The 20,881-nt window shown below is 39.9% G+C and overlaps 4 protein-coding genes across 4 annotated transcripts; 2 read left to right on the top strand and 2 right to left on the bottom strand.

Annotated features, from left to right (window-relative positions):
- Positions 1-3,036: 3,036 nt before the first annotated feature.
- Positions 3,037-4,443, top strand: tmem119a (transmembrane protein 119a). Its single transcript, XM_030144206.1, has one exon. It carries the CDS (start codon positions 3,037-3,039, stop codon positions 4,441-4,443), a length of 1,407 nt encoding a protein of 468 aa, XP_030000066.1.
- A 12-nt stretch (positions 4,444-4,455) lies between these two features.
- iscua (iron-sulfur cluster assembly enzyme a) lies at positions 4,456-7,200 on the bottom strand. The gene is made up of 5 exons (XM_030142793.1): positions 7,053-7,200; positions 6,747-6,860; positions 6,556-6,667; positions 6,386-6,463; positions 4,456-5,109 (listed from the first exon to the last, which is right to left on the bottom strand). The coding sequence occupies exons 1-4, from the start codon at positions 7,149-7,151 to the stop codon at positions 6,456-6,458; spliced, it is 333 nt and encodes a 110-aa protein (XP_029998653.1). The 5' UTR covers positions 7,152-7,200; the 3' UTR covers positions 4,456-5,109; positions 6,386-6,455.
- A 110-nt stretch (positions 7,201-7,310) lies between these two features.
- Positions 7,311-14,691, top strand: sart3 (spliceosome associated factor 3, U4/U6 recycling protein). The gene is made up of 19 exons (XM_030142789.1): positions 7,311-7,539; positions 8,572-8,697; positions 8,787-8,891; positions 8,982-9,166; positions 9,263-9,368; positions 9,824-9,948; positions 10,033-10,188; positions 10,493-10,631; positions 10,888-10,995; positions 11,080-11,157; positions 11,243-11,301; positions 11,440-11,549; positions 11,658-11,770; positions 12,072-12,148; positions 12,236-12,407; positions 12,486-12,943; positions 13,034-13,186; positions 13,280-13,467; positions 13,573-14,691. Exons 4-19 carry the CDS (start codon positions 9,026-9,028, stop codon positions 13,763-13,765), a joined length of 2,376 nt encoding a protein of 791 aa, XP_029998649.1. The 5' UTR covers positions 7,311-7,539; positions 8,572-8,697; positions 8,787-8,891; positions 8,982-9,025; the 3' UTR covers positions 13,766-14,691.
- Positions 14,692-14,973: 282 nt separating this feature from the next.
- ficd (FIC domain protein adenylyltransferase) lies at positions 14,974-18,163 on the bottom strand. Its single transcript, XM_030142791.1, has 2 exons — positions 17,565-18,163; positions 14,974-17,121 (listed from the first exon to the last, which is right to left on the bottom strand). The coding sequence occupies exons 1-2, from the start codon at positions 17,833-17,835 to the stop codon at positions 16,040-16,042; spliced, it is 1,353 nt and encodes a 450-aa protein (XP_029998651.1). The 5' UTR covers positions 17,836-18,163; the 3' UTR covers positions 14,974-16,039.
- Between the last annotated feature and the right edge of the window lie 2,718 nt (positions 18,164-20,881).

Genomic DNA, 20,881 nt, shown 5'->3' with positions numbered 1-20,881 from the left:
AATAATAAATAAACAAAAGAAAGAAACATAAGAGATGTAAGTAAAGAGCTGAAATCTGATGAAACTTGATGAAACTTTGAACACATTAAACTGTGTTGAATTAAAGACCACATGCCAGTATCCAGTCTGTGGCCTGTACGTCTTTACTGTAAGGACATTGTTATAATGTCTAATGAGCAACGTTAAACTTTTTACTTCAAGTCTTAACACCCTGATTAATACCAGACCACTCTGTAAATGAGGTACCATTATTTTGTGGCAAAACTAATCCAGCATTTTTTTTTTTTTTTTTACAAAAAAAAAAAAAAAAAAGCTCCCCTCTGAGCATCCTCTATGTGTTATTCACTGAGTAGAAATAACAACAGTGAATACTCCTGTGTTAATAAATCCACTTCTGTATAACTTTGTATGCCTGCCGAGACAGAGGAATCTCCTCTGTATGTCCTGCTGTATAATTCAACATCTGTACGCTCACTGCTGGACTGCCTCAGTCAGTCATATAGAGCAAAATCGTTGCTGCTGTAAATAAAGCAAAGCTTGACAGCAGTAAACTTGATGGAAAAAAAAAACTTTCTTTACATTTACTTTCTTTAGCATCATTTAGTATTTTCAGTGTTATGTCATATGTTGTATTTCCTTTCACTCCTTGCTCATTAGGCCTTACACCAAAGACACAAATTGTAGTTGTCTCTGTTTTGGGTAGCTGAAAATAAAAGCTATAAAGCTGTATAATTTATATAGTAGTTGATTTGAGTATCATTTTGCCTGAATATTTATTTTGGTTGATAATCAACTGGAAAATACATTCTGGTTTACAGACTTCATTTGGTCTTTGGTGTGGCTTTGCTTTTCTTTTTGGGTATATTACTTCTATATATGATAAATTAAAAATAATAGGGTTATTGTTTAAATATAATCTTTTTTATATATATATATATATATATATATATTTTTTTTTTTTCATAAATCATGGGTAATGGGATAGTGAGTTGAGTTGCTTTGTCTGTATTATTGATCTCATCTGATTTGACCTACAGTAAAATACTGGATGTCTCATATCAACTTGAATTGATATGACATAAAATTCAGATCACATTATGAAGCAGACTGTGTAAAAGCTCTTTAATTCACCATCCCCTTACTGTCTCAGACTGTAATGTTCATCTTTGAAAGATTCATGGGCCAGAATTTTATAAAGATTACATGATCATTTTGTTGAACCTCATGGTTATCCTCAGCTGTTTCCAGACAGCTTCCTCTGTAAGTGACAGGTCTTTTTGTTTACAAAATGACAATTTTTGTTTTGCTTGTGTTTAATAAAATACTGATGATAAAGAGATTTCTGTCATTACTGAAAATGCAGCAGTGGAGAAAGCAGTTTGATGATGAGAGACGAGTCTCTAAGAGGAAACCTAGGATTAGACAAGGAGGGGACGGTCTAAAAAAGAGGATGCTTGCTACGTGCACATTATGTTCAACTCTGGAATCTGTAATTTTGAGTGGCCTCCACTCAGGAATCACGGGTAGCTATTTTTAAAGTAATTGCCCAAATGTCAGATTTGTGATATTATTTTAGCTCTATTGCTTCAGCTTAATTGTGTTACACACTATGTGCAGTGTTCATTCAGTAAAATAAAACCAGCTCTAATGTTTTTTTTGTTTTTTTTTTAACATCTGTCAGATATCAACATCAAACTGAAACACAGCACTGCAGAGGGTAGCAGAGCCCAGAAATGACAAGAGCCCCTTTGTACTACACTGGCTACTGTACAAGATGGTGTAAATAATTCATCAACAGTAAACCAAATACATACAGAGCCCTTTGCTCCAAAACAATTGTGTGTATTGTGTATGTGTGTATTGTGTGTACAAATCTTTGCACACTGATTTGTGGACACAAAAACTCACAACTTTTCCTTTTAAAGTGAAGACCATTTACTGCTTACATATACTGTTGCTGTATGTTTCATCACTGCTTCAACAGCAAGAGGTACTATTGTTTACAGCATTTACTTTACAGTATTTAGTGTAAAGCTTCACTATCGTCAAGGACTTTCTTTTGTTATACTTTATTTTACTTTGTTTGGTTGTAAGATGGATTATGCCAAAACTACTGAAATATTTCTCATGAAACTTTGGAATAAGTGACAAACACATTTAATATGGGGTGGATCCAAGACCATCTTTGACATTTTCAAACACTGTCGATAAATTGTCTTCTAGTCTTCATTAGTCTTATCAGGACAGGTCATGAATGTATTTCAAAAATTCTAAAAAGTTATCAAAATTGATATTAATATTAATAATTTCAATCGTAAAATCTGATCATCTGAACCATTATCAATTCAACCAGAAATCAAACATCACACACGATGGTATAACAGCTCAAAAGCCAGTGAAACAGTGGTGTTTGAAACGTGAGCCCTTACAGAGCCTTGGACTAGGGTCAGATTCCCTGCTCTTTTGTCAATGAGTTGCTAAATAATTCGAGAAAATACTACCCCTTCACTTTCACTCCTCCTGACAAATGACAGAAAGACACACGGAGGCTGGACCACTAAGGAACACTGTGTCCGACACCTGTTTGATAGATTTAAGGTAGTGTCTGGCTCCTGCCGTCCAGGAAGAGTAGATAAGGGAAGTTTTGGGACATCTGGAGTTACTGGACTGTTTCTGTACACTCTGCCTATCTCCCTGCTGTAAGCATTTTGATCCCTTTCACTGTCTGCCACTGACAAACAATAGGACCTCTCAATCAATTTAGATGGTGAAGAGGACCCAGAATAGGTAATCTTGCACCTTAAGGCTGCCATTAAACTTTGATGAGCACCTGCCTGGAATTCTCCGCAGTAGTTATCTTTAGAAAGACCGTGCATCCCGCAAGGACCATGAGGAAACAGGCCTGCCCGTCCCCTCGGAGGAGCAGATAGTACAAGAATCAGAAAAATGGTAAGTGTTTTTTAAGAAGTGTGCGATCGTGATGTTTCTGGTGCAGTTTTTTGTACATGTCTCTTGTTTTGTCCTTCTCAGTGAGTCATGCCTTGGTGCAGATGTGGTATCCTACTGGTTCTCTGCATCTGTCCTCTGACCTGCTTCACAGTGTCTTTCTGTCCTCCTGGCTGTTGCTGTCCTCGTCAAGGATTTTTTGTTCTGTGCGAATCGCTGGGCCTCAGATCACTTCCTGGCTCAGTCCCTCTCAGTACGTCAGCTCTCTCTGTGGCCAAAAACCAACTTTGCAACGTGGACCACCTCCTCAGGCCCCTGTCTGGCCTGCAGGAGCTCAGCCTCAGTCATAATCTGCTTGCCCGGTTCCCTCGTGGCCTGCCTCCAAGCCTGGAGTCCCTTCTGCTGCAAGAAAACCGCATCACTTACATCACCTCAGGTGGCCTGAGACATCTGGGGAACCTTACCCGCCTGGATCTGGAGGACAACCAAATCCGTGCCATTCAGCCTGGGGCGCTTCAGGGCCTTAACAAGCTAAAGGTCCTCACACTGAAGGGAAATAAACTCACAAGCTTGCCTCAAAATCTCCCACCTTCTCTTACCCACTTAGACCTTTCAGCCAACTGCATCTCTGCTTTGGACCTGCCCTCGTTGTCCAGCTTGGTCAACCTGCAGGTCCTGAAGATCAACAGCAACTGCCTGCGTTCAGTCCCTGAGAGTGCTTTTGACAGCCTTCCACGTCTCAGATCTGTGGACCTGACCAACAACCTGTGGGTATGCGAGTGTGACATTTTGTATCTGTACCGCTGGCTGCTGAGTGGTCGAATAAAGATGGCCACAGACCTGGTTTGCACTGAACCGGTCCATCTTGCTCACCGTCTGCTTTTAAACCTCTCTGTCATGACTATCTGTCCTCGTCTCCTGAAGCCAAATCAAAGGACACATCATGTGGCACAAGAACAAATCATGGAAACCCTCCCAGTGGAGGCTTCAACACCTGGTTTCAGGAGTGTATTAGATGAGATGCTGATATTGGGAAGCTTGGAAAATGATATGTCACGAAAAGCAACAACTGTTGGACTTTATAAATCTGCTCCCAAAACTAGAATATTACCTGAACAATACTCTTTAGAGATGCTTAGCTACGATGAGTGCTTATCCCTGAATAAAACACAATCTGTAAGCCAGTCCAGTTTAAAAACCACTTCTATACCTGATGAGGAACAGAAGTGTAGAGACAATGTGACAGGACGGTACCCTCAGACCAACTCCACCTCAACTGAAGGGACAGGACCTCTGCTTTCTACAAACAGAGTAGGACCCTGGCCCACTGCTGACCCACGGCCGTCCATACAACAGGACACTGCCGTGGTCATCGCCCTACTGGCTGTGTTATGTGTACTAGTAGCCCTCCTAATGGCAGCAGTGCTTCTCGTCCTGAAAAAGACACTCCTACGCCAACAGAGAGTGGCTCCACTTGATGCAGGATCTGGCAGATGACAACACCATGGACACACTGAAAAAATGTTTATTCTTTATTAATTTCATTCTTAATAAGTTCACAACAAGCCCACAATTTCACACAATATTCTGTATAATGCTGATATGTGTATATTGGCTCCGCTTTATATAGAATATATTGTTCTTTTCATACTGAATCCTCCATGACTGACTGGTGAATTTGTACAATCAAGCCAAAATAAAGTCTTAATGCCAAAAATGTACAAAAACATAAACCTGTAATTCCTTATTTATTACTCATCTCCTTTGTAAAAACCCAAACTAGGAACATTGTTGAGCTCCTTTCTAAAATAAATTAAATCAAAATGCTTTAACAGACTTGTTACAAACCCAAAGCTCCAAAATCAGCATCTTTGAATGAACTACTTGTTATAAGGAAACAAGTAGGGCCTTAATCACCATGTGCATACCCCAACTTAGATGAAGATATTTAAAAGGAATACAACTCTTAGAGCTGTACAAGATCTGATGAGATCTGATGAAGTATTCTGGTAACCAGTCTCCCATGCAGCGCTGCTATCACATGTTACAGGACTGGAGGTGAGGCATCAGTGTGTTACATACTAACACCAACACACCTCTACTTCTTGTCCTGTTTTAGTCTGTAATCTGACAGCGCAGCTTTTATGGCATCTTCTGCAAGCACTGAAAAAAGAACGAAAGTATTTAGTAAAGGGCAACAACAGATTTGATCTCATAAAGTGACATATATTGATATGGAAAACATGATATGAAGATGAAAACTGAGCATCTGGATATACAGGGTGGGGAAGCAAAATTTACAATATTTTGAGGCAGGGATTGAAAGACAGTGTATGACCAATTAGTTTATTGAAAGTCATGAGAATTTATTTGCCACAAGAAAATTTACATAATAGAAAATGTTTTTATTCTATGTGTCCTCCTTCTTTCTCAATAAACTGCCTTCACACGCTTCCTGAAACTTGCGCAAGTGTTCCTCAAATATTCGGGTGACAACTTCTCCCATTCTTCTTTAATAATATCTTCCAGACTTTCTCGTAATAGTTTTGCTCATAGTCATTCTCTTCTTTCCATTATAAACAGTCTTTATGGACACTCCAACTATTTCTGAAATCTCCTTTGGTGTGACGAGCGCATTCAGCAAATCACACACTCTTTGATGTTTGCTTTCCCGATTACTCATATGGGCAAAAGTTTCTGAAAAGGTTTGGATAATAGTGTTACGTATGATTATGACATCAATATATGTTTGGTTTCAAAACAACTGACGTAGTGCCTGCTGAGAAAAAACAACTAAATGTTCATTGTAAATTTTGCTTCCCCACCCTGTATGTCAGTCCCTAAGGTTATATACAGTGGTGGCCAAAATGATTAAACATCTGACAGAACTGAATATAATCACTTGACCTTTTTTTGCTTCTAAAACAGGATTTTATTTCATAATGTTCACAAAACATGCAGATCTTTGTTCCGAGCACAAAAAATATCAGATGAAGTCAGTTCTAGTGTTATACCCACTTTAAACTTTAATATTTACTTCATGATCAGAGAAGGCTTACATCACCATCAGTTTAACCACAATCATATCTGACAGGGAATTTGGCTTCTTCAGTGAAGGAACACGATTGGTGGGACAGTTTTTTGAAAGGACAATGACCTCAATCTCTTTAGATGGCGTGATTCTATAGTTATTGGTATACTTAGCATGATGATGGCCTAGGATATTTAATTCATTTTATTGATATTTTAATGGTCCAATTAAAAAGAACAAAAAAAACCAAATGAAAACTCTATTCCAATAATTTTTGGCCTCCACTATGCAGTCAAAAAAAAACCGTTGCACATGACTTCCAGACACTTGGCAAGTAGATTCTATGGCTTCATCTTTGTCACTTTACTTAGAGGGTTAGATAAGCTTGAACTTGGTTGTTGAACTTACTAGAACAGTGAAGTTTGACTGGGGGAAGGCACAGTTTCTTGGCATGTCTGTGTTTCTTGATCTTCGAGCTTCATCCACCTGTAGAAGGGAAGTAAAATAACCTGATTATCAATAATCAAGACACATGGAACTTGTAAATTATTTTATTTACTACCATTGCACCAACTTACCGATTTCCCCTTTTACCCACTCAGTTGCTAAAGAACTGGAGGCGATGGCTGAACCGCAGCCAAATGTCTTGAATTTTGCATCAACGATCTTTCCGTTTTCATCCACCTCAATCTGGTAGATAAGGACAGCAGATGGATGTAAACATGTTGTTTTGGGACTTGCTTTGTGTCCGTGTCTGTGACCTCCTTACCTGAAGTTTCATAACATCACCACAGGCTGGAGCTCCCACCAAGCCAGTCCCCACGTTCTTTGCGTTTTTATCCAGAGAGCCCACATTTCTTGGGTTTTCGTAGTGGTCCACCACCTTTAGAGAAAAAACGGACATGGAAACAACGAACTGTTTTGTCATTTGGATTCACATGTTAAAACTAATAAACTTGTCAGTACTGTTAGGAGGACATGGGCAGCGCACGCGCATCTGTGTCAATACAACGTAGGTGACATAAGATGACTACAAACGTGGCTGTGACATGTCAAGTACTTTGAGTTTTGTTACCTTTTTGTGGTATGAGCAGGCAGCACTAAGCTGCGGGCCATATAACCTTCTGGTAAACAACAGAGAGGACGCCGACCTCCGTAACAACACGACCGCCATGTTCAAACCAACAGACGGAAAACAAACAAGACAGGAAGACAGGAAGGACTGTAGGTTCCCCGTGGATGCAGCGCCCTCTAGCGGCCTCTCCCCGCCCTCTCCTCCACGGTGAGCCCACTGGCTCCGCCTCCCACGGCACTGCTGGCTGGCTTGTGAGTTTGTTACCAGGCAGACAGGCAGCCTTTCCAACATGGCAGCGTCAAGCAGCGCAGAGCAAACGCAGTTGCAAGATATGGAAGAGGAAGATGCAGGGATGGAGGAGAGGGAGATGGAATCGGACGAGGAAGAAGAGGAGGGCATGGGGGTAGAAAATTCCGACGACGAGGAGGACGATTCGTCGGAAGATGAGAAAGAAAACGAGGCCGAAATCCAGCGGCTGGAGGAGCAGGTAATTAGCAACAACGAAGCCAGGCTTCGTTAACGTTAACCAGCGTTAGCAGACGAGCTAACGAGAATGAATGGATGGTAAACAGAGTCAGCAGCCACAAGTCAGCCCGGTTAGGATTATGTGCTGCTCTGTCATGTGGGATAATGGAAATGAAAGCATAGTCATGGTTGCCACTCTAATTCATGACAATTAAATTAGCGCGTTTGATACGTCGTCATTTCCAGAGCTGTCGTGATTAGCTGACATGCTAATGGGGTGTTCAGTGCACACGCGCCTTTTCACCGCATATTGCACCTAAATCACAGAATAAATCTTTTAACGTGAATTGTTCAAAGTTTTTTTTTTGGGTGCCACAACATTAAAATTCTTATTATGTTAGATTATTGGTGTAACAATACCACAGCAGATTATCTTTATTGAATTTATAATACACTGATTATGAGTTGATAATATTTCCCACGTACACGTCAACGGCTGAAAAAGAAAGTTTCTAAACTAACTTTGGCGTGAGTGTTACTTAAGTCAGGTCATCAGGTACATCCTATAAACACTGGCATACTAGAGCCTTATAATAAAACTATTCTATTCACGAGTCAATGGGATTTTGTAAACTGTTGTCTTAGATTATGCCTAAGAGTTATAGTTGTAATATCCTAGTGGATTTCCCAGTTGTAAGTGCATTCAGAGCCAAAATAGCCCTAGTCTAATACGTTCTTTTAAATCATAAAATGTTTTTCACAGAAAATTGATGAATCGACTTTTCCTATATATGAGTACATCTAACCCGTTGAATATGTGACACTGATGGTCAATTGTAACTTGCTTGTACCTTTATTTTTATTTTGAATGTTCTCTTTAATTTAATCTTTATATATTTTCTTTTATTTATTAAATTTTATTTTGACGTTTTTAACTAGTAGATAGTAGGAAGGTTGACTGAATTGCACTTGAATTATTTGCATGTTTTTTTCTTTTCCAGTTCAGTAGTTTCAGTCTTACTCAGCTACCAATTGATCTTTCTGTGATTTCCAGCTGTCGATCAATGCTTTGACTACAACTGCCATGTGGATCTCATCAAACTACTAAAGCAAGAAGGCGAGCTTTTCCGTCTGCGAAAGCAAGACAGAAAATGAGGTGAACTTTTCCCGCTCACTGAGGGTTGGTGTTGCTATCATTTTCTTTGGTGTCAGATGAGTCTGCGCTGTATTATTTATGAATCTGAAATTGTACTGTAATTAATCCTGTAGAGATCTGGCTTGACTGGCTAAAGGATGAGATCCATCTGACAGAAGAGGAACCGAACCGGGAGAAAGTCTATGAACTTTTTGAGAGGGCTGTGAAAGACTACATCTGTGAGTAAATCACATCAGTGTTAGTATGAGGTGACATGCCTTTACTATTTTTATTATCTTCATCATTTACTTTATCCTTTTTACTTACAGGCCCAGATATCTGGCTTGAATATGCCCAGTATTCAATTGGTGGTATGGGCTCGCCAGGAGGGATTGACAAGGTGAGAGCGATCTTTGAGAGGGCGGTGATGAATGTAGGACTTCACATGACCAAGGGCCAGACGTTGTGGGAGGCATACAGGGAGTTTGAGAACGCCATTCTGTCTACAGTACAGGTTTGTTTCATTTAATGGGAGAGATCTGATTTGTTTTTAGGCACACATGGGTTTGCTGAAATTTGCCACCATTTTCTCTCGTGCCCGTTCTCTCAGCCTCCCCCTGGCAGGATTCCCAGCCATGAGGAGCAGGAGCTGTTAAACACTCAGCTTGAGCGCATCCATACACTGTTCCGCCGCCAGCTGGCTGTGCCTTTAATGGGTGAGGATCTTCTGTTCAGATTCTTACTATACCTAGCTGTTACATGTGGCCTTCACAAAAGAATGCCAATTATCCTGTTTAAAAGGATAACGCAGACTTGTCGAGTATGTTTAGTCCGTTACATTTATTAGTTATGAAATGGTGTACTGATTTAGAAACCCAGGCCCATTTCAATAGTCCCTGATTGTGCTTACTGTTACAGCAGAACTGGACTGAAGATAGCCAGATGGTCCAGTATTGTTTTTACTTTTTGGCTCCGCTGAACAGACACTAGAAGATTTTCTGTCATGTTTATAACCCTGTGTTACCTTTCTGAATTATTACATTGTTGTTGTGCTCTGCTTTACATAACTTAAACAAATACACATGAAACAAAAATATTTGTGATATTCTCTGAAAAATACATTCATCATGAAAGTGTTAGGATAATAAAACTGTATTCTATTTTCATGTAGACATGGAAGCAACATTTGCAGAGTATGAGGAGTGGTCCGAAAATGGTGTGTCAGAGACAGTGATGCATCAGTACAAAAACGCTTTGCAGCAGATGGAAAAGCGCAAAGCTTTTGAAGAGCCACTGGTAAGTGACTTGTAAGTTGAAACAGCATTTGTTAAATGCATGATATCTGACTTGGATATTTTCTTTTTTTAACATCTGCTGTAGCTGGTGGCTGAACCTCCTAAACTGGCAGAGTATCAAGCCTACATTGACTATGAGCTAAAGGAGGGTGACCCAGCACGAATTCAGATCATCTTTGAGCGGGCTTTGGCAGAAAACTGCTTGGTGCCTGACATGTGGGCAAAATACACCACATACTTGGTGAGTCCTGGGCATTGCTGTTATGCAGTGTATTTTGTTGTGATTTCCATGTCAGAAATGGTTTTTAAAGTATTTTGGTCACCCTGTGGTGCATCAGGGAACAACATGTACGGTAACTTCTGTAATTTCAGCTGTACATATATGTAGTGTTGTCAGTGTTGCAGATGCACATATGAGCAACTAAAGAATGCTGATACTCAGTAGGGAGGGAAATGTGCAAGTTGAAAAAGAAGTTGATCAAGGGATTCAACTTTAAGGTGAAGCTATTCTGACCCCGTTTGTCTGTTTTCTCTTGGGTCTTCAGGACCGTCAGCTGAAAATCAAAGACTTGGTTCTTTCTACTCATGACCGTGCAGTCAGGAATTGTCCCTGGACAATGGGTCTGTGGAAAAGTTACCTTTTAGCTCTGGAGAGACATGGCTCTGATCATCAAACTGTCTCAGGTAACAGACTTGATGTTTGTTGCAGTTTACTTTTTGAGCTGTTTTTGGTGTTCTTTACAGATTTTACAGTTCATAACACAGTATTGGCTTTTTAAAGACATAATATACATGTAGTTTTGATTTATGAACAGAAAAATGATCTATATGTATTGATACAGATGATAAATATCCCTCACTATCTTATGTGTTTGTAAGTAGTAGCAAATTTTATGTAATCATCCCAGACCTCAATGTCTTTCCTTTTTATTCCTCGCAGATATTTTTGAAAAAGCATTGAATGCAGGTTTCATTCAAGCTACAGATTATGTGGAAATTTGGCAGGCTTACCTTGACTACTTGAGGAGACGTGTGGATTTCAGTAAAGGTGAGAGGGACCCTACGTGTAAAGCAAATTTATCTTTGTGTGGTGAAACTTTTAAATAACAAATTGTTGCCTGCTGTTTTGCAGAATCCAGTAAAGAGTTGGAGGAGTTACGGGGAGCCTTCTCTCGATCTCTGGACTATATGAAACAAGATGTTGAAGAAAGTATGTGAAATTTACAACAGGGGTTTTGAAGTTGCAGGGTATTTTGGTGCTGGTTTGATTTTAATAAATCTTTTTTTTTTTGTAGGGTTTGGTGAAAGTGGAGATCCCTCCTGTATCATAATGCAGATCTGGGCAAGGATAGAGGTAGGCATTGTTACTATGACAACCACTTAATTTTTTTTCCTTTGTGTTTTGAAAGAATCAGAATACATGAGCGTCTTGTGAACAAATATTATATAACTTTAAGCTCAGAGGTAAAAAAAATTTTTTGTATCACACCAGGCCCTGCACTGCAAAAACATGCAAAAGGCCAGAGAACTGTGGGACAGCATCATGACAAAAGGAAATGCCAAATATGCCAACATGTGGCTGGAGTACTACAACCTTGAAAGGTCCGACGGCTCAAGACTTGATTGATTATAAAGAAAAAAAAGACACACTTGTGTGATAATTTATTCTTTATCTGTAGCTGAAACTTGTATTTCTTACCTTGTCCTCAGGTCATATGGAGATGCTCTCCATTGCCGAAAGGCTCTCCACAGAGCGGTTCAGTGTACCTCAGACTACCCAGAACATGTGTGTGAAGTCCTGCTCACCTTTGAGAGGGTAGAAGGTGAGGCCGAATTAAAATACGCATTGAAAGTAAACCACAAGGAGATTTTCCTGAATTATAGAGGGTTTCCATGGGCCTTGAAACATATGAAATCCATAAATCTGAATGTTAAAATAATTCACTTTAGTCTCTTTCAGATGTTTTGGGAAAAATATGAGAAACAATAGTATTTATTGTTGTTTAAAAATGATACCTTGTAAAACGGAGAAAAAAAATAAAATTAGAACCTTTGGGTATACAGGTTTTCATAACCTTTGTGTTTTTTCTTGTCCACGTCTATATTTTGTGCACTTGTTTTCAGGTTCTCTGGAGGACTGGGATGCAGCAGTGCAGAAGACTGAGACTCGGCTGAACAGGGTTAATGAGCAGCGGGCGAAGGTAGGGGTACACATCAGCACTGTACTGTGCAGCCATATCATTTGGCCACTTTTGGGTTCATATTACCATGTTTTGCCCATCTGTTAGGTGGCAGAAAAAGAGGCCAGCCAGGTTCGTCAGGAGGAGGAGAGAGCAGAACAGCGGCGGAGGGCCAAAGCAGACAAGAAGGCTCAGAAGAAAACCCAGAAGGGAATTCTAACTGGAGAGAAGAGGAGAGCAGAACAGGACGATTATCATGATGAATGGAATGAGGACTCGGGTAAATATAGTTTGCTTGTGTAAAAACGTTCTATTTCTATGCAAATGGTTTCCTAATCCTGCTTTCTGTATGGAGCAGAACAAGCTCCCAAAAGGCACAGGGGAAATGGTGACCCGACCATTGAAGAGTACATGGAAACTGAGACAGGACTCTTCGGTAAAAGTGCTCCTCCTGGCTACAAACCAGCTCCACCTGGTGCTAAAGCAGCTCAGCAGGGAGCAACAGCTGCTGCCCATAGGCAGAAAGATGACAAACCAGAGCTTCGCAATGACAACAGCAGTGTGTTCATCAGCAACCTGTCGTACACCCTGGAGGAGCCAGAGGCAAAGCTCAGGACGCTGTTTGAGACCTGTGGTCCCATCAAACAGATTCGCCCTGTCTTCAGCAACAAGGGGAGCTTTAAAGGCTATGGCTACGTACAGTTTGAATCCACAGTGTCCGTCTCTGAAGCTCTGAAGCTCGACAGGCGGGAGGTGGCGGGCAGGCCTATGTTTGTGTCACCTTGTGTAGACAAAAACAAAAACCCTGACTTTAAGGTAAAAATTAAACAGTAACAGACATAAGTGCCCTTGTTTCTGTTGTAACATACAACTCCAGTGACCCCCCTTGCACTGATCTTCCTACAGGTGTTCAAATACAACACATCCATGGAGAAACACAAAATTTTCATCTCTGGGCTGCCGTTCTCTTGCACTAAGGAGCAGTTGGAGGAAATCTGCAAAAATCATGGCACTATCAGAGAAGTTCGTCTCGTCACATATCGCTCAGGAAAACCCAAGGTGAGGTGTAAGGAGGAATACAGTGTTCGGCTGACAGTTACCCCCTTTGGCTTTTCTGCTGTATTAAGTGTCTCTTAATGTGTGGTTGTGCAGGGTCTGGCATATGTCGAGTTTGCAGATGAAACCCAGGCCTCTCAGGCGGTACTGAAGATGGATGGCATGGACGTAGAAGGCAACAAAATCTCTGTTGCCATTAGTAACCCTCCTCGCAGAAACATGATGGAGAACCCTGGTTCGAGTCGGCCTATGATGGACATGATGCCTCGTCAGGTTCATGGAGCGTAAGTATACTGACACACCTCAGTGTATTATCCAGCAGAAGACATTAGGATGAGGACAAAAGTAAGTTGTGTTTTCTGAAGTTCTTTATATTATTCTATTTCTAGGAGAGGTAGAGGACGCACTCAGCTGGCATTACTCCCCCGCTCTCTGAATCGACAAAGTGGGACAGCAAACAAAGTGGAGAATGGGACTGCAGCTCAGCCCACACCAGCAACAGCAGGTTCAGCAGCGAACGCAGCAGGAGACACAAAACCTCTATCAAATTCAGACTTTGCCAGGATGCTTCTCAATAAGTGAGAAGATGAGTGAAAATTTTTTGACCGTCTTCATACTGAAAGCCATCATGTGTCCTTAGAAATTAGTGTGTTTCTGTAATTGATCACCTGACTTCCCTTTAATCTCAGTCTTGGTCATCCTCGTCATCATCATCCACTCTGCAAGATTGCCTTAATCGCCAAGCACCTGCCCTCCATCAAAAACCCTTCTCAAGCAACATCATAGTGACTTTACCCCCATGTGATATGATTGTCACTGTTGAGTTTGTGTGACAGTTGTTCACACAGCAGGCTAATTTTTAGGGGAAAAAAAAGTGTATCATATTTGTGTGTAAATATACTGTAACTAAAATTGTGTCTTTTGTTGTGTAACGTGAAAGGGATGTGACAGAAGCATTTTGGGAGAGTATTTTTTTAAATATTGAAAACAGCCAAACTTGTGAATGTTGTTTAAAATGGTATATGCAAATGTTTGACAGTACAGATGTGGTGTATTATAGTTGGTGTGTGTGAGTGTGCGTGAGTGTGTACATAAATTGGTTGTGCTACAGTGATGAAAAAGACATCCAGATGTTTTAGGGAAACCTAAGCTTTCAGTTGTGTAACTTATTTTGACCTCTGCGGACTTAGCTAATAGCACTAGAAAGGACTTGACCTGACAGTAAACTGCAACTAATCCATATTTTTACATAGTTCCATCTCTGAGTTCTGATCAGTATTATGCTACTGAGCTGCCAACAAATTAATATTAGTTAGCTTTATGTATAAAAACTGCCCATCGTGTTATGCTGTTCATGCTTAAGGTGAAGTTACAGACTTTCTACTGCTTTAAGTAAACTGTTTGAGCATTTAATAATTTTATGTTATGCTCATTGTTCATGTGGCATGTCTTTCAAATCTATTTTTTTGTATTAAATATCAGATAAATGGATGAACAGATTTTCCTTATCTAAAAAAAGCATAGGATGCTATAAAACTGAATTGCGTGGCATCGGGGAGTGTCTAAAATACTTTTCTAAAGGCTTTCATCTTTAACTTAAAGTCAAACTCAAGATATGACTTACTGTCATAAAATAAAAGATACAATAAAGTTGTGTGAAATTACGAGAAAAAATATCTAACAAAATGTTCTGTCTAGAGGTGATTCAGTCCTTTTTCTTATGTGATCAGTTAATCACTGGATCACAGCCAACAGTTCTGAAGTGTTATGGGAAATGAGGCTTTTTCCATCATCTATACCTATTTAGATTTGCAGCTCATTCGGTACAAAAGATTCTATGCAGTTTTTCTCCATTTCTTCTCTCCCATATATCAGATTCACTCAGATGGTGTGGTTTCTGTTTACCATGGTCCACTTGGCCTGTTTGGATAAAGAAGATTCTGTTTGTGTATAAAATATTCAGTGTTGTAATTTCAAAAAAAAGTTACCATAGTTTGTAACAAATTTCTAAGTTTTCAAAACATGGAATACAAGCTATATGTATTGCTATCACCACAGTGGCCTAAACTTAGAAGATACACATATGTTGGTCTCTAGAAGTCATCTTTAGTTTTATGTCCAATACTAAAAAAGTGTGTATGTGATTGTGTGTATTGCTGTTGTTTTGTATCATTTCTATAATCACTGTTTTCAGTTTGGTGTAGAAGTAAATACTATATGGGTATTTTTGGTTTGTTTAATTGCGTATTTATTTCCTGCTTGTTTTATTCCTTTTTATCCTGAAAAAAAAGAAGCATCTCATCCCTTTTTTTCTGGTCTAAAACTTGTTTAAAGTCATATATAATCGTTCACCCTATTATATCACGGACAAGGTTTTTCATTCTTGAAGGTTAATCAGACAGTTTTATTTTAAAATAAAATAAATAATCAAATACATCAAAGTGCTCAACTGTGTTGTGAGAAATCTTTACCCCAAAGACAACGAAATGTCCATTAACACTACACAATGTCAGTGAAAATCACTGAAGTATCTCAGGTTAAACAACATGAAAGCTTTTTTACATTTCACATCACCAGTAGTCAAAGTTAAGATAGCAACTGAAATGCCTCCTATGGTACCATAACAACTAAAAATGTTCAGGAAAAAACATGTCAGCAAACCCATGCAGCAAAATCAGGCTTAGACTAATTCATTATTTGGCAGAGTGGAACCAGGTAAAAAACCCACAAAGTAGGATATGTCCATGGGACAACATGAGTCAACCAATATACATTAGTTTTTACACTGATGTAATCAGTGCAAGAACTAATACTGCACAATATCATGTTAAGCTCCGTTCTACATCTCAGTCCATGTCAGTTGCGGACTGGGATGGTCTGTTTGCATTCTGGACAGGCGGGATGCTTGCTGGCTCCTGGTAGCCCTACAGCATGCTCTGTTGTTGAAATTAACAGTGTGTCCAAAGTGATCTCTGTGCATTTGGCTATAAATCGAATGAAAGGCCGAACATCACCTTCATTTGCAGTGTCCAGAGCTGTGTAATATTCAGCTCTCTGTTCTTTTCGAATAGTAATAGGTGGGTATCGGGCTTGCATGAGCACTAGATTCATCAGCAGTCGTGATGTGCGTCCATTGCCATCTACAAATGGGTGTACATACACTAGTTTGTAGTGGGCGAGGGCTGCATACTCCACAGGGTGCAGCTGCAGGGCCTCCTCAGAGTTGAGCCACTGAACTAGCTCCTGCATATGTTTCTCCAGGTCCTGTGGGTGGGGTGGGATATGGTGGCCCACAAAGACTTGGTTGGTGCGCAGCCTCCCTCCCTCTACAGGGTCCACATAGCCAAGCACACGGCGGTGGATCTCCAGGATGTCGCTGACAGTAATAGCTCCTGTTCTAGACAACAGAGTGGTGTTTATGTACTTCATTGCCGCATCCACACCAATGGCTTCATTCTGCTCCTGGAGACTCTTCCCAGGGACGGCATAGCGTGTCTCAATGATGTGTCTGATCTCAGATAGAGTGAGTGTACTTCCTTCAATGGCCACTGTGTGGTAGATGTGGTGGTAGTAGGTTTCTTCCATCACTCGTCTTAGAGCTGAGTTACCTTTAGGAATGGACATCAGCCTGCGCACTTTACTATCAATGATGCCAAAGTGACGCTGGTCAATCTCCTCCACCAAGGGAAGAGTTCGGTCACGGCTGATCAGTGCCCGCTCATTGCATGGTGAAATAGCCAAGGCTTTGGTGTAGAGGTGGTCTGCCTGGATCACATCCTTCTCCTCTTCCAAAATAGTCCCCAGCTCAGTCAGGGCATCCACAAAGTCTGGATTCATACTGAGTGCATGCACCAGCAGCTTATGGGCTTTCTCCCTTTTCCCCAATTTCTTCATCTCCAGAGCCTGCTGCAGTGCTGCTTTGGCTTCAATCACCATCTCTGCAGATGAGGAAAGACACAGTCAACTCCAGCAGAGAAGAAAGCTCATAGGGGTTATACATAAAATTATTAGAACGTCTTAGAGATATTCCAAGAGAGAAAAAATATCTTGAACTTTTTTGGTGTGTGTCATGACCGGTTCCTTATCTTTCTTTGCCCAAAGTCAACACAGACTTGTTTGTGAAGGGATTATGCAAGGGCACAGTAATGTGCAAATGAAAGCCTTATTAATAATTTTAATGACCATTTAGACTTTTATGGGGTCATATTTTTGACAACACTGATTAATATACCCACATTTCCTGCTTTCTGACAATTTCTGGTTTTGGCAATAAAATTAATAATTCTTGTCACACCAAAATGAAATCTTTGACTTTAACGGAGCGGGTGTGTATCTAAATAAAACAGATTAAGTGGGTCAGAACGCCTGGTCCTGTTAATACCTTTATTCGGTTTGGCTCTCTGTGGCAGGACATCAAGAGCGGTGAAGGGGACAGTGAGGCTGGTGGACTGAACAGCTGGAGTTTGATGGGAGCTTCCCCACAGCTGGCAGCGTATTTGAGCAATGCCCTTCAGTGCAGCGCAGCATTCGTCTTCCACCCCCACCAGGGGCATCAGCAGGGCCACCAGAGAGCCGAGCAGGACACACAGCAACGGCCCCCATCCTCCGAGGACACGGACGCTGGTGTAACGCCACACCGTCACAGCAGCCATGATAGTCAGATGTTAAATCCTCCATCCTCCGGTCATAAGGCGCTCCATGTAACGCCTCACCCCAGGGAGGAGAGTCGACAGCCGCCTGTCAACATGACAGCTGGAAGCCCAAAATTGCCGCTCCGTTAACCAACTTCCGACCTGAAAGCTTACTAACAAGTAGTGTAAAACACTCACAGGGCTTTCCAGAGTAAACCCTTTACTACAGGGAATATTACCACATAAAAAGCGGCAGACCTGTTCTCACATTCCTGTACAGAAAGAACGTATTACCGCAGTAAAGCTGTGTACAGATAGAACAACAAAACATACACATCATCCACTTCCTTGCCTGTTGACGTCTGAACATTGTGGAATATAATTGGTTGGAACCAAATTAAAGAAAGACGCTGATTGGCTAAAAGGGCAGCAATACAACAGATGGTTCGTAACAGCATTTGATTGGACAACTGATTTAAATTTTTGTCCTGAGCGTAGTCTTTCAGGTGGTAAGTATGATAGAATAAAAAAAATATAAGCCTCCAACGTAAACAAAATGGTACAGTTTCTTATTAAATAAACCAATTTTTTTTGTTTGTAATGATTATTATTCCAATTATAATTTTTTTTCTTATTTTTAAACATTTTAGTGGTCAGTAGTAGACTACCTGGAAGACTGTATTTAGGTTTGTGCTTCCAAAAATCATATGCTACAGTGCACCACGTTTTCTGAATTTCGGTTAGATACGCGAATTGTGTAACATTTTGTTATGTTACGCGAGGACTTTTCCATCACAACTGATCCTTTAAATCCTTTATTTTTCGACAGTGTTGGGGAAGCTACTTTTTAAGCGTGGCTTGTAAAACTACAAGTAGTTGAGCATGGCAGTAGCTGTTCAAAGCAATTCAGGATGAAGTAAGAAAAAGGACTGTCTTGCGTTCATTGATGAAATACAGTTATATTATAAAAAATACATCTAAAAAAAAAAACCTCTTAATTTTATATTGTTGCCCAAAATTGTACTTTGCAAATTGAGTAGTTAAACTACAAAAAAATTACCAAAAAAGTACTTGAAATACTTGACGCGGCACAAAATATGAATGTGGTTTAACTACCAGCAAGTTACAGCAAAATGTAGTTTAACTACGTAGTTCTACTACATGTAGTTTAAGTCTGCCCAACGCTGATTTTAGGGGCTGAAATGATCACATAATAATTACTTATTAGTCATCATGTCAGTGTAACTTTAAAGGAGAACCAACATTGTGACACTGTTTAGTGTTACAGGCTGTGACTTTTATCCACACAATTCCCACCAGGCTTCACTACATTAAGGGGTAATCGAATATATAGCAGCAGTTATTCCAGCAACAATTACCCTTGTTAACTGAGTAGTTATTATTGAACTTATTAATTGTTATTTCTATAGTTATTATATCTTGACTCTGCTTTGTTCCGCAAATAGATGCAATGTAAGTCCATCTTATAGTGAGTATTTCACATGCCTATTACGCAAACTTTTTCTTCAATTTTGATGAATAAATATTATCCGGGGAGGAATTTAATACAAAGTTATTTTTGATGTGAAATGCTCAGCTCTAAATGTATATGTAAAATGTATAAAGGCTTAAGTTGCAGCTCCAGTTTTGATGAGTTATTAGTTTCCTTTTTTCCACATTTAAATGCAATGATATTTATAAACATAAGGGGGCAGCATTGTCTTATTATTTTAACATAGTCCCATTCAATTCTGCAGGAGGATTTTTGCTTCAAGTCCCCCGTCAGAACCTAATCAGGATGTTTTTTTCTTGTCCCCCAGTTTTTGAAAGCAATAAAAGAAAATGTTAGAATTAAATAAGATTCATGTTCTTTAAGTTCCGCAGCTTCAAGTGCCAGGAATGTTGTAGCTGTCCTTCATGTCTGTGTTTTTCTGTTAATTTTAATGTCTTTTATTTTACACTTTAATATGTATTATGTATAGTACATTTTCCTACATGCATTACCACCAACTGTGACCAGACTCTTGTCATGACGATAGATTCCTGGCTGCATGCCAAAGCCAACACCATTAGACTTTTCTTTAACAGATGGGACTGGCAGGCCATCAGCTCTAAATGCCTGATATTCACAAATTGCCTGAGACTCTTCTGCAACACACTGTCACCACAGACAGAGCAATGGCAAATACATTAGTAGGATTTCAGGTGGTTTTTGTATGGAGGTAAAGTACAGGTTCAGTAGGTCTGTCTGAACTTAAGAGCAGCCTTGTATGGCACTGACATCAATTCATTTACCACAAAAAAGTCACCTTGGACAATAATGGAGCAGTCAAAGTGTCCTTACTCTCATTATTCATGCACCTAATGCACATCTGTGAAGAAACATGGCATTTACTGTGGCCAAGAGGATATCTGCTCTTCTACAACTTCTCTCAGTCTCTCATATGAAAATTTTTACCAATATTCAAACAAGACGCTACTGATAATAAATTAGATGTGGGCTGCATTTCGGGGATCAAAAGCTAAAATCAGGTGCAGTGCTGTATAATTTTACCACTGCGCCAGTGGCAGAAGAACTTCATGATAGGCTATTGATGTGAAAGGGACAGAAGAAATAGAAGTAGAAGAAATGTTAATGTTACAGAGAAGAAATCACAGACATCATTCCTCACTGTGCAACAAAAACAGACATGTGGAGGAAATCCAAAGTGATTAAACAGCTTTCATCATTTAAATCCATTTAAACCTGATTTTCTTATTTGTAGCCTAAGAAAACCAAAGTATTTGGTCTTAGTATTTATTAAGTTTATGCTTCAGAGTATGTTAGCAACAGTTAATATTATATTAACCATGCTGAATTGTACAGAAAATATTGTGGAATTTCTTGGATACAAACAGGAGCCTGAAGCTCACAAAGGGAAGGTTATGTTGAGTTACATAAGTGCTGAATCAGAGGTGACGTCATAGAGATACACTGTTATGGTCAGTATCCATGGATCTTTGCTGTGTTTCATAAATGGTTGTGGGTACCATTTCCTTTTTCCTGATGTTCATGTTTTGGTTTTGA

The sequence above is a fragment of the Sphaeramia orbicularis genome, chromosome 9 (genome assembly GCF_902148855.1).
Source record: "Sphaeramia orbicularis chromosome 9, fSphaOr1.1, whole genome shotgun sequence".
NCBI lineage: Eukaryota > Metazoa > Chordata > Actinopteri > Kurtiformes > Apogonidae > Sphaeramia > Sphaeramia orbicularis.
The sequence above is the reverse complement of the archived record's forward strand: the minus strand, read 5'-3'. Positions and strand labels throughout refer to the sequence as shown.